This window comes from Limulus polyphemus, unplaced genomic scaffold (assembly GCF_000517525.1).
Source record: "Limulus polyphemus unplaced genomic scaffold, Limulus_polyphemus-2.1.2 Scaffold2801, whole genome shotgun sequence".
In the NCBI taxonomy this organism is placed as follows: Eukaryota; Metazoa; Arthropoda; class Merostomata; order Xiphosura; family Limulidae; genus Limulus; species Limulus polyphemus.
In genome coordinates this window covers 59466-75283 of record NW_013668411.1, presented here as the reverse complement: position 1 = coordinate 75283, position 15818 = coordinate 59466, and the positions used below count along the sequence as shown (strand labels likewise).

Sequence of the window (15818 nt, the reverse complement as noted above, 5' to 3'; positions counted from 1 at the left end):
AACTCAAATTACAAGCTGGAAGATGAAATAACAAGCTCTTATCTTTTCTATTTGCTAAAATATTGCTCACGTAATAAATCAAACACAGTGTTACCCCACTCACCTCTTTCCATTTTTGGAAATGCTCCCTTATATACACTTCTATATATGACATGAATAACCAATTGGAAGCTCCAAATGTCTTCCTAGTGTTTTTTTCAGCCTTATTAACATGTTTGAATGCCATCTCTTTCTTTCGAACCAAGATTTCAAGGATTGTGTCTTTAGTCTGCATGAAATTTCATATTTTTTATACTCAAATACAGCTTAGTTACTAAACTTAATAAATTATAGTAGAACTCTATGGTATCGATATACTAATTTGATTTTTGGTTATTCAACTGTATATACATATAAAACCTAAAAAAAAACTATTTCGTTTCATATCCTCCACGTGCGAAATTTTAAAAGGCTTAGCAACCTTCATCAAGCAGCAACTGAGTACAAAGGTCATAACTAGAATAGATAATTGTTTGCTTTACGTTTTTATTTACTGTTCTATGTTTTACGAAAAGTTTAAGAACTTATTTCTAACTAGGAATAATCTATATACATATATGAAGTATAAAATGGAAGTGTGAATGTATTTTACAAAATACTAGTCTCCTAAAATGGTAAGTATATTACAACATAAAACCTACTTGGAACTGAACGTAACCTACATTTAGAAACTTTGTACTATAATACTGACCTGGAAACAGAATGACAATTTAAGAATAACCATTCTGTGGTTTTAAAGGTAGTACAGTAGTTGAGCACAAACTTGACATGCATCACAGAAGAATAACTTTTTTTGCTTTTCTGAGCTACGTAAAGTTTGTGTAACTAAAAGATCCAATAAGAAAGGTATAATATTGAAAAATGGTTTGTCTCATTATTTAATATGTGCTGTTAGTTTAAATTATTTTAAATGTTTGTGCATAGGATGTGATTGGATGTATTTGTTTTTCATGCTTTGGTTAATAGGTTTGTTATGTAGAGGAGTTATACAAAGGCCTTGTGACATTTTGAGCATTGTCCTTTAAGATAAAGTTTGAGTAAGTAAGTGCTGTTATAACCCTTTTTGGATAATTAAATGTAATTTTAACTTTAACCCTACAGTTACAACAATATTCTAAAATAATTCTTTAAGTAATTACACTTTAGAGTTTCCTAATAGAAATTAGGTAGAGATACTCTTGAACTTTTAGTTGTTTTTAATTGCATTCTCTTTGTTTTTATTATTTTGTTAAAACACGATACCAAAAACCTACTCTTCCTTCACATTCATTATCCAGGTATCAGTGAAGGTAATTACAGTCAGTCTCTTCTTTTATATCTTTTAAAACATTTACAGTGATGAACAATAATTATTAACATTAAGTTCAGGTTTTAGTTTCTTTATACAGAGTCTTGCTTTAATTCAAAGTTTTTGACAACCACACTATACAAAATTATTTTCCACTTGTTGCTCCCTCACATTCACTATTTAAATGTTGGTACATGACTGAAGAATTAGACAAACTTGGCTGTAAAAGTTTCTTTATTTGGGTATGAAGGTGGCAAATTGTTGATCCAAATAATTTCATTTTCATTGTGAACAGAGAAACTAGTATACCATGAATTAATTTTATAATTTCTTAGTTCAACCTTTTACTATGAAAAAGCTAGCAATTCTCAAAATAATCTTGAAAAAAAAAGACAGTTGTAGATTATTCACACGTAAAATCTCCCTGATTTTGTTTCTCAGTATGTGACTCTCTTTACCCTATATGTTAACAAAAAATAGTAATTTTGCCATATCATACTTCATAAGTTTACAACTTATTCAAGAATTGCCCAATAATTGTGTTAATAGCAGATAAATGAAAACCATTTTCTAATAAAAATATTTTTTTAGATTTCCAATTTCTCTGTGAAATGGATAATAATCACTAATATTAAGATAAACTCTGTAGATTAAAATATCTATTTAATTCTTATTATATTTGAAAGGTGTAAAATTGTCAGCTTGGCTAAACAACCCTGAATACATTGTTAAACTTTGAACAAATTTACAAATTTCATGCAATGATATATTGGTATACAAAGATTCTACATACAACTTAGCACAATGTCAACACTTATTTGTCTTAAGTCTAAAACACCCCAAAATGTTTGTTATTGTAAGTTCATCCTTAATAAAAGACTGCATAAAAAAAGTTCATAAAAGAAACCTAGCTTATATCTTGATTTAAAGTTCTACCATTAGAAACTATGGGTCTTATAGAACAGTCTTTCTGATATATTTTTGGTAAACAACATGAAATTCCACAGAGAGATCCAGTTGGTTTAATTTTATTATAAATTATATCATTAATAACACTGTTTGTTTTTTTAGCTTAAATCAATATGTTTGTAGTTGGCCTTCTGATTTTATGTTTGGATATTAACTTAATTCGTGAAATTTAGTTGTATCTACTTGCACTTTTAATACTTTATTTTCATAATTACTTGCATTCTAAAGAACTGTTTATGTAACCTTTGTATGGTTTAATAAAAAACTATATAAAGTTGTTACTGTGTAATTAGTTTTTAAGTGCTCTAATTTATTGTTTCGGTACTCTGTATGTAGCAATATCCCCCCCCAAAAATATAATTCAGGTTTTATGGGCCTCTATAAAAAAAAGTGCCTTTTTTAACCTTAAAAATTTAAGTCAATTGCTTTGGGTAGAGTGCACTGTATATTTGCACGTCTACTGGAATTTCCTAAATTAGTATTACCAGAAAAGATATACATGTACTGGGTGTTTTGATGGTAATTCTTCCTCACTTGCATTTCTTTTTTTAGTAATAAGTATACATGTAGTTTAATACATCTACTTTTCCAGATTAAAGTATTGGAACTGTACAGTAGCATTGCTTAAATTCCTCAATAGCTATATCTAGAATCCTTCAGCAATATATATGTTTTTCTTTTTTCATCACTTTTTTTTTTTATGTTTTTCAATCTACTTTGATACTAAAAATTTTGTGCATAATGAAGAACACATGACTGCTACTTTTGTAAGAAAAATATGCATACATTATACATGTATATCAAATTTAGAGACTTCCAACCAAAAATATAAAAAGAAAGCTAACAAATATACAATTTGTTAAGAATTATTTAAATGATATACCCACACAACGTACCCTGTTACAGTGATGAATCTTATTTTACTTCCCACAGAAAAATACTTTAATACTAACCTGGTAAATTTTATTCTTTTTAGTTAATTATAATAAAACCTAGAGATGGTCTTACTTTTTTAGTTACCAAAAAACAAATTCTCCAAATTAATAAAAATATATGTAGGTACAGAAGCTTATGCTTGAAACTAAAGTGCAATATATAGTGTCATCAGTAGTTACATGTCACTGTAAATATCTTACACATATAGTTCGTAATTTTTAACACATAATTTATTTTGATATTCTTCTTATTTGTTTTGCATAAGAGACAAGTAAGTAATATAATTAAAACATAACACCATATTTGATATACTTATTATGTATTGTGGATTGAATGCTTTTAATTCAACTTAATTTTATACTTTTGCTTCCAGTTTCCCATTCTTTATTCTTAGTGAGTGATAACTTAATCTTTTTTACGTTTTACATTTTTCAAAACATCGCTTGCATGTTTTTTCTTCAATTATTATTTATTCAGCATGTGATGCATTCTTATCACTAGCTGTACACAACCATGATGCTTACATAAAATTGAGCATAAATTATGCATTTTGAAACTACTATATGCATTTCTGGCTTGCCATTGCGTTTGATATATGCATTTCGTGTGGCAGTGTGGTGTTTAATAATTATATAAAAAATGTTTGAATTATCTCCTGCTTCTGTTGTGTTTACAGTTTTGATTTGAAAATGGTGTTCATACTTACTAGTCAGGAAGCTCTTGAAAGATAGAAGTAAATGTTTGAATTTACTTAAGAAAGTTTTGAATTTCACAAAGATCACAGAAAATACTATTGGTACAACTTTGGTTACTAAAGGTATGGTAAGTTTAATGCACATCAAGATAGGATTTCCTAAAGAAAATGCTGGTGTGACACTGTTTGCCATGTACAATTTTTATGGAACATTAAATAACATCATAATGAAGAACTGTATTACTAGGGGATTGTTAAAAGCTATTGTCTTAGTGTATGTTGAAAACTGAAGATTATAACTGAAGGAAGCTGATCTTGAGACACTAGATGTCAGATAATAATGGATGCCAGATTGTAATAATTGAGAGTTGTAAAATATGTAGGGCACTTCTCAATCTTATACTAATTCAGCTTGTAGCTTTTTTTTTCATATGTATGACTGTATCTTTGTCCTTACTTATTTGCCAGTTTTGGAGCTAGTAGGACCAAATTAGCAAAGGCAGAGTTGAGGTGGGTTGGTGGGTACTTACCTATATGGCATAACTCTCCTTACTAAGGTTAACTAAGATGTGCAAAGAAGGGTTCCAAGGCATGATATGAGTCTAAAAGGATGTTTTTAAGGATTACTGAAACCATAAATGGCATTATTCCTGGCTCTCCTCTGGACGTTGTGGGCACCATGTTTGAAACTCTAGTAACACTCCTACTCACAAGCTAACAGAACCAAATGTGGCACATGTGCTCAGGTATTATGGGCAGGTGTGTTAATAGGTTTTCTTTCAGGTGCAGACCCTTTCTTGGGATAGTTGTAAAAGTAATTTGGAGTAATATAAGTGCTTGATTGGTACATTAGGGTCTTTGAACCCTGCAAAGGAGTTTGGGTATTTTTTGATAATTATATGTAAATCTGTAAAAATTTGGGAGACGAATACTTTATATCTTGTCAAAGCTGAACATTTGTTTTATCTAAGCAAGTGAAAAATAACATTAGTTAACTGAGAAGACCTTCTGCACATCAGGACTGCCTTTTCTGAAATAAAATTATCCATTATCCTAATTGCAACTGCATTGCATTTTAGAGTGAGATAAATAACATGAAGTAAATGAAGTAATTTGAAAATTACAAAAGTATTCAGCTTCAAATTACTTGATATAATATTAGTATTTACCATTTTCAGATATATTCTAATAGCTGTTTAGAAATCATAATACTTTAAATTAAGCCTTATTTGTTTTTCTTTTTTATTGTCAGAAACTAAATTATAAATGTCTGGATGAAACAGAACACACTTCAGGTTCACACTGTAGTGCTTATACATACTCAAGGATGGAGTAGTTAACATACTTTCAATGATTAGAACAACCTGTTGGTTTTTCAGTTTCTTTGTCATTTGCAGTTAATGCATGATAGATCATCACAGAAATAGGAAATTTCGGTGTTGACCTAGACACTAATGAATTTAATGTGTTACATTATTCATTATATTTAATTTCTCGCAATGTAATGTTTTGAACTACAATTATTATAATAATAATTCATATTTTGATTTTACTCTGTGTTGCTTAATATGTTAGAATATCTTGGCTTACCTTGCAGCTTTTTGTGTTATTAAGTGCTATAACATACAAAATCTCAACTGTTGACCCAAATAATAAATATGAATATTAATTTTGCTACAACTTTGTGTATTTGTGTTCAAAAAGTTCTTTTTATTGGGCTATCAAGTAAATAACACAATTTCTCAACATCACTATCGTGTACATTTTTACTTTGATTACTTTTGTTCTATTCACATGGCAACATTCTTTAAGCATGGTTGGGGATGTAGATAACCAGTAGAATTGATGTTCAGTTCCATTATCAATTGAGATCCACAGAAACATCTATCTTATCATGTTAGTTGAGCAAGTGTTAGTAGCTACATATCTAGCTATCATTATAGAAAAATACAAGGACATTAAAACAGTTATTCAGTATTAAATTTTATTTATATAGTTTAAGTAAGACTGAAACCTTTTTTGTTTTACTATTCTACAGTTAATACATGTAAAATGCATATACTTGTATATTGTATATTTAATGTTAATACATAGTAATGGGAGTTTTTTCTTTTAAACAGTGAATTAAAGAAACTAAGTGAAGAAAGCTTAACAAGGCAACCTGAGGAAGTTTTTGACGTTATCTGTAAGCTAGGAGAAGGGTAAGTTTGTTTTATTCACAAGGAAATATAAATGTCAATTTTAGATGTGAAGGTCTAGTTAAAATGTTTTCTTCAATAAAAAAAATTCTACATTATTACAACATGCCAAGAATTTAAAAAAATATATTTTGTAGAACTGATATCACACAGATACATGCACAAAATGTTTAAAAAATATTATTTTGTAAAAGAAAATAACACAAAGTGTGCCAGTAAATTTTACCATAATGTATTTTTTCCTACTTCTCCAGAACTGTGAATTTCAATAAGTAGAAGGCTGTAAAGTAAACATAGATATAATATTAAAATTGATATATGATGTAGAACTGGGTGATTAACCCTATCATTATGGGTAGGTCAAAGTGTGCATATCATGACATTTTACAGAGTTACTTTCAAACTTTAGATAAACTACTTTATTATTAATGTATACAGTTAACTTGGCAATGAAATATAGTTAATAAATCATATGCAAATATTTAAATAAAATCTCAATTTCAACCTAAATGCCCATCCTCTATGTTGTTCATCACTCTTCTCTGATGTCCTGAGTATAATGTAAATTATTCAATTTAGTATAGATGTTACCAAAGCAAGTCTGATTTTTATAGATTTCAATCTTCTTTGGTTTTGGAGGTATAAACTAGAAAGCCTGATTTACTTACCACACCCACCTGTCACATCCTCTCATAAATTGCCAATAATTTTCCCAGATGTTTTCTATTACATTGTTTGTAATCAACAAATAGGCACAATTTAATTTACTTATTGATGTATAATACTATGTTGTTTTCAATAGAGATTTGTAGTCTACAGGCTGGAAGTTAAAATTGTTAAGTTCAGAGCGAGTAACTACGGGAAGTATTTTAAGACACTTATGCCTTAGTTATAACTCCAGTTAAATCATAATAGTTATAGTACATTGTTTATTTTGTGCATGTTATTATTTTGTGTTCTTAAGTGCATATTTGAAATAAGTAAAAATTATTTAATGATGTGCTATTACAAAGAAAGGTTGGCTTAAGTTTTATTGGTGGGCCGACAGCAAGAAGATGAGAGGCCAAACATAAGGATTAAATTTCTTGTTTTTTATGTATTTTTTCTATTTGTTGTTATAAAAGTAATAAAAACATAACACTTAGAAACGTATCTGGTAAGATAATAAAAAAACAACATTTCTCCATGAGGTTTGCGTGCAAGTAGCTCATGCATTATGTCTTTCAATAGTGTAACTTGAACTCCGTGTTTGCTGTGTGACTTATAGCATGAATAGTGGGATTATTAGTTAGACATGGTTCAAAGGGTAATAAAACAATTAAAATTAAGTATAAACAAACATAAGCTATTATGAGCCTTAAGCTGTTTTAAAATAAATAACTAATTTTCTGTTATGCAGTCATTCTAGAAAGAAAGAAAAATGTAATTTAGATTTATTTTGTATTTTTCTATGGTGTTTACCAGGTTAATTTGATTGAGTCTGTATAGAGTTAATGTAAATAAATTAAGAGATAAAATATAAAGATTTGCTAAAAAAAAAACATTTGATATTCATATAGGAGGTTATGCAAATGAAATTTGAAAATTGTAAGGTGAAAAAGTATCTTAAATTCTTTAACATGAAAATCACCTTGCACTCAGACCACTCAACACACTGATTTGGATATGATTATTTACCTCCCTTCACAGATACAACTCTTCTCAATTTGACTACCCTGTAGTGTGCATGTCTGATGTTTTATTCCAGATACTGCAAGTTCTGGACTGGATTTTTCCATCTATTTTGCAGTTTGCCCTCCAACTGGGAACCCTACCTCCTACTGCCTATTGGATGTTTGTTTCTAGACAACTGGTTTTGGTTGGAGTTGGACCAACCACCATAAGTCCTCACATGTGAGTGGGCTGGTAACTTCCTCTTACCACAGACTGGATGTTACATCCCCAATGCTGATTGGTTTTGAACTGGAATTGACCATCCATGTTACATTTCCAACTTCCTGACACTGTCTGGATGTACATTCCAGAGGTTTCTTGCAGCATGTTGTGCTGTATTTGTGCACATGGTGGTTTAAGTTTTCGGAACAGAGGCTCCTCTTCTATTCTGGTTCCTAGACCTTAGGTGGATGGTTGAGGATCCTCCTCTTACCATGGACTGGTCAAGTTCCTATCTGTGCCATTGTTATGGATTGGAGTTGACCTTTTGCTAATGTCTAATATGCCCTAGCCACTCTGCACACACTCCTCATTTCTCACGAACTGGGGGGGTGGAGGTTCGCTCTTGGTTGAGGCTGTTTGTGACCTTATCTGTAGTGAGATAAAGACCTACATTTGATCTGGTGGTGTTTCTATTGGTAGCTCTGAGGCTGCACTTGCGGGTGATCCTGGACATTCTGGAGAGAATTTAGATCTCCTTTACTCTGTCAGTTTCTCAGGAGGATAATTTGGATCAGCCACCTCTGGCTCCTTTTCTTCCATTGGTATTTCAAGTGCGTAATGTTTCGGGTCTTGTCCCGGTTGCTTTTGAGTCTGCACCTTCCTTGATGGTGGAAAGGTCTGAGGGCAAGTACTTACTTTTCTCTCCATCCTCTGATATTGTGGTTCATGAAGAGAGGTTTACTGCTCAATTATATGAAGGGACAGCTATGCCTTGTCCACCATGTTTGTCATAACAACATACTTTAGGCTATCACTGCCAGGTTGAAGCATATTTACTCTCAGAGGATAGACCCACTCCTGGAAATGTGGGGTTCCAGAATGAAGTCTTTGGTCATCCTGAATAGATCACAATTTTTTAGGATTTGTTGTACCCTAGCTATGATGCTAAGATATATATCAACCCTACAACTTTTTTCAGAAGCCTCTCAGTGATTGCCATATCAATTTGATGACGAGTTGGGACCACTATTAGCATCCATCTTGGTTTGATCATCATCTTCTGCACTTTCCCTAGTATCTTGGCTGGTATGTTGTTGGGATTTGTTGGGTAGAGATGCATTATTGGAGGGTGTTCATCTACCAGCTGCTGCCCTCCATTATGAGACCTCTTTTCTCCAACCACTGATTTTTGCGGGTGTTCCATAGGCTTTGGAATCAAGGGTTGATGTTGCTCATCTGCATTCATTCCTGTCATCATTGACTTCTCAACTTTCCTTGGCTCCCACAGGGGGTCATAGTTCTGCCTCTACCCCCGACATCAGCCCCTTGGACCATTGGTACCCAAAATAGATTCCTCCCATATCCAAGAGGTTCCTTTGCTGGGTCAAAACACTGCCAAAGGTGGTGGTAACTACTGTATGCTTTTTGGGTCCATAGGTGCTTAGCTCCGAGAATTTTTGGACATATAGAAAACACTTACCATGGATCCATGGGTGTTACAGGTCCTAGCATCAGGATTGGTCATTCAGTTCACAGTTCCACTACCATTATCTTTCCAACCTGTAGTGTTTCTGCCTCCCACAGATCTTCGGATTTCGGAACTTCATTTCACAGCTATCAGAGATTTGTTAATTAAGGGTGCAGTAAAAAGAGTTGTTCCTGTTCTTCCAGGGTTTTACTCCTATCTGTTTCTTGTGTTAAGAAAATGGGAGATTGGCATCCAGTCATTGATCTTTCTCATCCAAATCAATTCCTAGATCCTCCAAAGTTCACAATAAAGTCATTCCGGACTCTGCATTGGCATTTTTTCCCCATGACTTTGGATGACCAAGTTCGATGTTAGGAACACCTATCTGCATGTTCCCATAGCGGAGCTGTCCCACCACTATCTGCATTTTGTGCACAAGGGTCAGGTCTCTGTCCTTTGGACTAGCATTGGCACCATGTGTGTTCTGCCAAATTGTATGAATTTTTTCTCCTCACCGCCATTCCCTGGGCCTGTGCACACACCATTACATGGATGACTGGTTACTGTTTGCACAATCTGATCAGTTGGTGGAATATCACACCCAGATTCTGCTTTCCAAAGCAACCAAGGCAGGATTTCTTATCAGAGCCAAGAAATCTATTCTCACTCCAACATAATATATCATCCGTATGGGTGTCTTTTTCAATACATTTCAGTCGGGCTTAGCTGACTCCTATCCAGCTCCACACTATGGAACAGGCAGTCCAACTCTTTCTCACTTCTCCTGTTCCCACTGCACGGGTGGTTCTTTCTCTTTTGGGAATATGAGCACACATGTGATCCCTTCAGTGGTCTCCATTCGACCTATGAATCATGAACTCCTTATTCAGGAACAACATCTTTGACCTCGACTGGTGGTTAGATTGGAACAATACTGTGATAGGTGTTCCTCTGCTGCCACCTTGTCCAGAGATCCAGCTTTTTACAGATGCCTTGCTTCAGGAATGAGGTGCATATCTCAATGGTCAGAAATTCCAGGGTCTGTGGAAGGATGACGAGGCTTCCCTCCACATCAATGTTTTTGGACTTCTTGTTGTTCAAAGGGCAGTGTCTCAAGGTATGAAATTACTGAGGGACAGAGTTGTCATGCTTCATTCCAACAATTCCATGGTGGTGTCTTACATTTCCCCTTACTTTTTTACAGGATCCTACTCTAGCGAGTGTTGCCAGGTGTGCTTTTATCAAACTAAATCTGTACTAACACAATATACTTTATCTAGGTTGCAACAGGCTCTGTAGAAATGAGGCAGACCAGGGGGTATTACTGTACTATGCTTGACCACCACTCATGAACTATCATGAGTAAAGCACATAGGGATCCTGTTCGTTCCTACTGATCAGTGAATTCCATAAATGAGGGTCAGTTTGCTTTTATAAATTTAGGGAACTTGGTTCACCTACTGCACTGTTTCCAGAGCATTGTTGCTCAGGACTCCCCAATGCACATTAACCTCCCCTCATATTCTACTAGTGGAGCTAAGGAGCCCTTACCACTCCTGGTTTCTAGTCACTGGAGTGGTGGACAGAGGTTATTCCTCCAGAGTATTTGAGTTACTTTCCTCCACTCTTGGGGAAGAGGGCAAAGTTTTTCTTTTTTGATCAATATTGGTTTAGTACATTGCTCATGGAGGAGGGTCCATTGTTTCCTCATAATTCCGAATGCAGAGTGATCCAATCCTGGGGCTTGGATGAGTACAGTTTGTTCCACATTCTCCCCATAATTCTGGGGGCAAGTGGAATTTACTTTGCCCACATGGTTGGGGAGCGAGGATGAGCGTTAATAATTCCAGACCGGATGAGTTCTGTTTCCTCAGGTTGAGTATGACATACAGGATCCTGTCATTCTGAATTTGGAGTTTTGCCTTTTGTATTCTTCAGGTTGAGGAGAGGGTTTGTCCACTTTGGTGTTGCTTGCTTTCTCGTCGTGATTCCGGCAGCTCGGAACACATCACTCTATAGCTACAGGTTGGGATCCACTCACACACACACACACACACATATATATATAGCATTCCAAGTGCCTTAGCCACCAGCGTGGAATTCAGGGGCCATTGCCCTATAATTCCTACTCCGAGCAGTGGGATCTTGGCTTCCTGGTTGGGGTCTGGCCAATGGTGGTGACGGATCATGTCAAATTCCACCCACAGTGCATGATTTAGATTCTGGGTGAAGAGTATATCAGTTCTGGATGTAGTGCGGTTCTCCCACTAGGGTGCTAATCTTCTATTTCTTTTGGCACACCCATGACCTATGCAAATGCATTCTGTATGGATAATGCCCTCACTGGCCCCTCTGTCTTTTCAATGTGGGATTTTAGCTGTAGTATGAGCAGAGGAAAGTATGTTTTGGAAGTTAACATTTTCTTAAATAGAAAATGTATTTCCAATAATACTTACCTCCTGTTACACTCTCCCACCCTTCCTCTCCACTAAGAGCCGGAGCTAGAGACTGTAACTTGGGTCAGTCTCGAAAAATGACAATATTCTCTGAAGGAGGTGCATATATGCAGTACCAGGATAGAGAGCGCATTGACATAGGTGGAGAATATCTTGAGATAGATATCACCAAGGGCAATTAAGTGGGGAATAAAAGACTGGACCAAGTGAGAAAAAATCACACTAATGCTTAGATGAGCAAAGGAAAAGAAACCCTAATAGTCAAGTAGTAGCTGTAGTGTGAGAGGAGGTAAGTATTATTGGAAATACATTTTTGGTTTAAGAAAATGCTAACTTAAGAAAATTGAGGAATAGAGAAGGAATAGTTGTCAACCCTCAAAATTGGGGAGGACACCATGATTGATTGAATATAGGCATTATTTTATAGGTCGTATATCAGAGATTATTAAGCTCATGTTTTTACTGTACATTTTTGTATCATATACATTATCTTAGAAGTTTTACTCAAGGTTTTCCCCAGGAGTTAGTTCAGTGTTCTTAAGCAATATTAACCCTATTTTAAAAATGATACTACATTGTTTACCAACTACATGTTATTGCTTTTTAGGGGTTACACTAGTCTTTATAAAATGTGTGTACCTTTTGTAAGAGTCATGGCACTGTTTATACACTACATTTACCTCTCTTAGTTGGAGCTGTATAAACCACATTTCCATATTTTAGGAAGTACATCTGTATATATAAACTACATACCATTATTAGTAATCACATGTTTATGTTGCTAAAGCACATGTATTTTTCTCTTTAGGAGTTATGGAAGTGTTTATAAAGCTCTTCACAAGGAGTCGGGTCAGGTATTGGCTATCAAACAAGTTCCTGTTGATACAGATTTACAAGAAATCATCAAGGAGATCTCTATTATGCAACAATGTGATAGTCCATTTGTAGTCAAGTACTATGGAAGTTACTTCAAAGGAACTGATTTATGGGTAAGCTTAGAGTATTTATGTTACACAGTTGAGATTGTTTTCATTCTGAATTTGCCAGTATGATTTGCTTAGTGGAAAAATATTACTCTGTTAATTTCGACCACTTAAACCCCTTAGCTATTATACAGAGGAACAAATTTTATCTTCCTGAAAACAGTACTTTTGCTGAAAACAAAATCAGAAACTACAGCTATGGAGAAACAATAAATTTTTGCAATAGAATTGTCAACTGAAATTTTGTAGTGATAAATTAAGAAAGTAACTTAAAGTGCTTTTGTAGTGGTATATTAATAAGATAAACATACTTAAAGTGCCATGATGTTTAATTAATGTCTTCCAGTTTTATTTATTTTGTATTTCACTAGGACATAATTGTTGATGTTTTATACTGAGTTCCCCAATAATTGTTAAAAATGTTAAATTAAACATATATATTTATATATCCATTTATGACTATGGATGACTGACTGGAAGTGAAAGTAGATGCATTAAATGATTGTTATTATATATACATATATATGAATACTACTTACCTTCTTTCATTTGAACTTACAAGTTTTCAAGCATTTTTAAAAGCTTCTTATCATGTTGAATATCTAACTTAATTAACAAAAGATTCTTTGAAAGAAAAGAATAAATGTACTAGGGGGGGGGGATACAAGTACATCTTGGTGATTAGGGGAATTTTATAATTGACTAATCACCAGGCTTGTTAATCTGTTGAATTGACTTGTATATTATTCTCAGGAGACTTGAATAGTTGAAATAATCAAAAATAGTAATCATCACAAACACTAATTTTGATTAGTTGATTATTTTCCTGATTCAAGGTCTGTTTTGAAGGATACCCATTTTTATTTAAATGCTCTTTATAAGTGTTTTAAAGTGAATCATGAGTTCAAGGGTCCTGGTGGTTAAGTAGCTGATAAAACCTTGTTTGATGACTGAAAGTTGGCATGAGATGAAATAAATATTCTAATCACCGTGTTATTTTTGTGTTTGTTTAAGCAGATTTTGACCATTATTTTTAAGTAAAACATTCAGAAATAAAAGTTATTTTTTAGTTATAGGAAAAAAAAATGGATAGAGTAACACTGATTCAGTTAATTAAGAGGACCTTATATATTTCACTCAAGGTCTTGGATAACAAAGACTATCATTAAAGAAACACATATTTTGTAGATAATAGGAAATAATGAAGAACCAATAAAGATACTGTCTGTAAGTTTGTACGTGTTTTTTTTTTTAAAGAAAGTATGGTGCAAATAGACAAAAATCAACAGCTTCATAATGAAGGAGGTAGACAACATTGGCTGCAAATGTGTCATTATTTTCATTTTCTTGGAAACTGATGAAGTAACGAAGTGTCTTTCAGTATGATATATCCTAATTCAAGATGCTGATGTTTATTAGTCTATGAAAACTTCTAATTTTTTTCTTGGCTGATTGGAAATACCATATACCATCAGCAAGGTTGTAACTGAGGGGACAGACATACTGGTTGCAAAATTGTCTTCTGAAAAAAAAACAAGTGAACTATAAAGCACAGCTTTAAACACAAGAAATTATCCAGTCATACTTAGTTTTAGTTATATTTTTATATTTGGAAAGAAGTCATTTAACTCTTTCAATATGAGGTCGATCAATGTGATGACCTCGTAACCATTTTGTGCTTGTTATAGTTTTCATGTTATAGCTTTTAAATTAGTAAGTGAATGTTAACAAAATTTGGCAGATCATCAGTAAACATTACAGTGCTTTCATATGCAAAATATCAAATTTTTTATTAAGTCCTATGGTTTGTAAAGCAATGTATCTCTCATGCCTTTTTTTTTCTTTTCACATCTTGCCTATCTATCATACAAAGTAATTTTTATTTTAAGATTAAAAATATTTTTCTGCATCAGAAAATTTTCAAATTTCATATTCGAAATCTTTATAATGTCCAGACAGTTATCAGACGTTTCTTAAGAAAAACTATATTTTATCTGTTATTTTCAGTAATGAATCTCTGTACGGGTTCGGTAGATTTGAACGATCTTGCAACCACCATAAAAAATTAGGAAATAAACATAAATTATGCCACTTTCATTGTAGAATGAACCCAAATTATAACACAAAAACATAACTGTTTAGACAAAATACCTTAAATCTCATAATATTATACATTTATATATATATTTATTATTATATTGACCTTTCACTCGTGCCTGGCTAACTATACAGAAGCTACAAAGATGCAGCTCATGTGCATTTATGTTACTGTATCAAATAACATAAAACTGACTTTCAGTCTATACAAAGTAACTTGTCTCGGCTATGTTTTAGTCAAGTAGTATTTTGTAAAATACAGTCACATTTCAATTATTATTATATATATATAGATTATTGCTATTTTGAAATAAGTTCTTAAACATATTTTTCCTAAAACATAGCAAATAGTAAACATAGTGGAGGATATGAAACAAAGTTTTTTTTTAGATTTTATATATACATTTGAATAACTAAAAAAATCATAAATTACATATCAATACCATAGAATTCCACTATAATTTATCAAGCTTAGTAACTAAGATGTATTTTACTCTCAAAAAAATATGAAACCTCGATCAGTCTAAAAACACAACCTACCTCATTGAAATCTTGGTTCAAAAGAAAGAAATGGTGCTAGCCATGTTAAAAAGGCTAAGAAAGCCACTAGGGGGACATTCTGAGCTTCTGATTGGTTATTCATGTCATATAGAAGGAAGGGTATATAATGGAGTGTTTTCAAAAATGGAAAGAAGTGGGCTGGGTGCCACTGTGTATGATTTATTACATGAGCAATATCTTAGCAAATTGAAAAGATAAGACCTTATTTTATATTCTAGGTTGTCAAGATCTGTAATTTGAGTTTCTAATTCGTA

At 33.1% G+C, this 15818-nt stretch overlaps 1 protein-coding gene across 1 annotated transcript in view; it reads left to right on the top strand.

Annotated features, from left to right (window-relative positions):
* Positions 1–15818, top strand: part of LOC106467930 (serine/threonine-protein kinase 3-like) — a 59832-nt gene that overhangs the window by 3600 nt on the left and 40414 nt on the right. Inside the window, exons 2-3 of the mRNA XM_013928315.2 lie at positions 6047–6127; positions 12732–12912. Of these exons, the coding sequence (XP_013783769.1) occupies positions 6047–6127; positions 12732–12912 (262 nt within the window). The remainder of the gene's footprint in view (positions 1–6046; positions 6128–12731; positions 12913–15818) is intronic.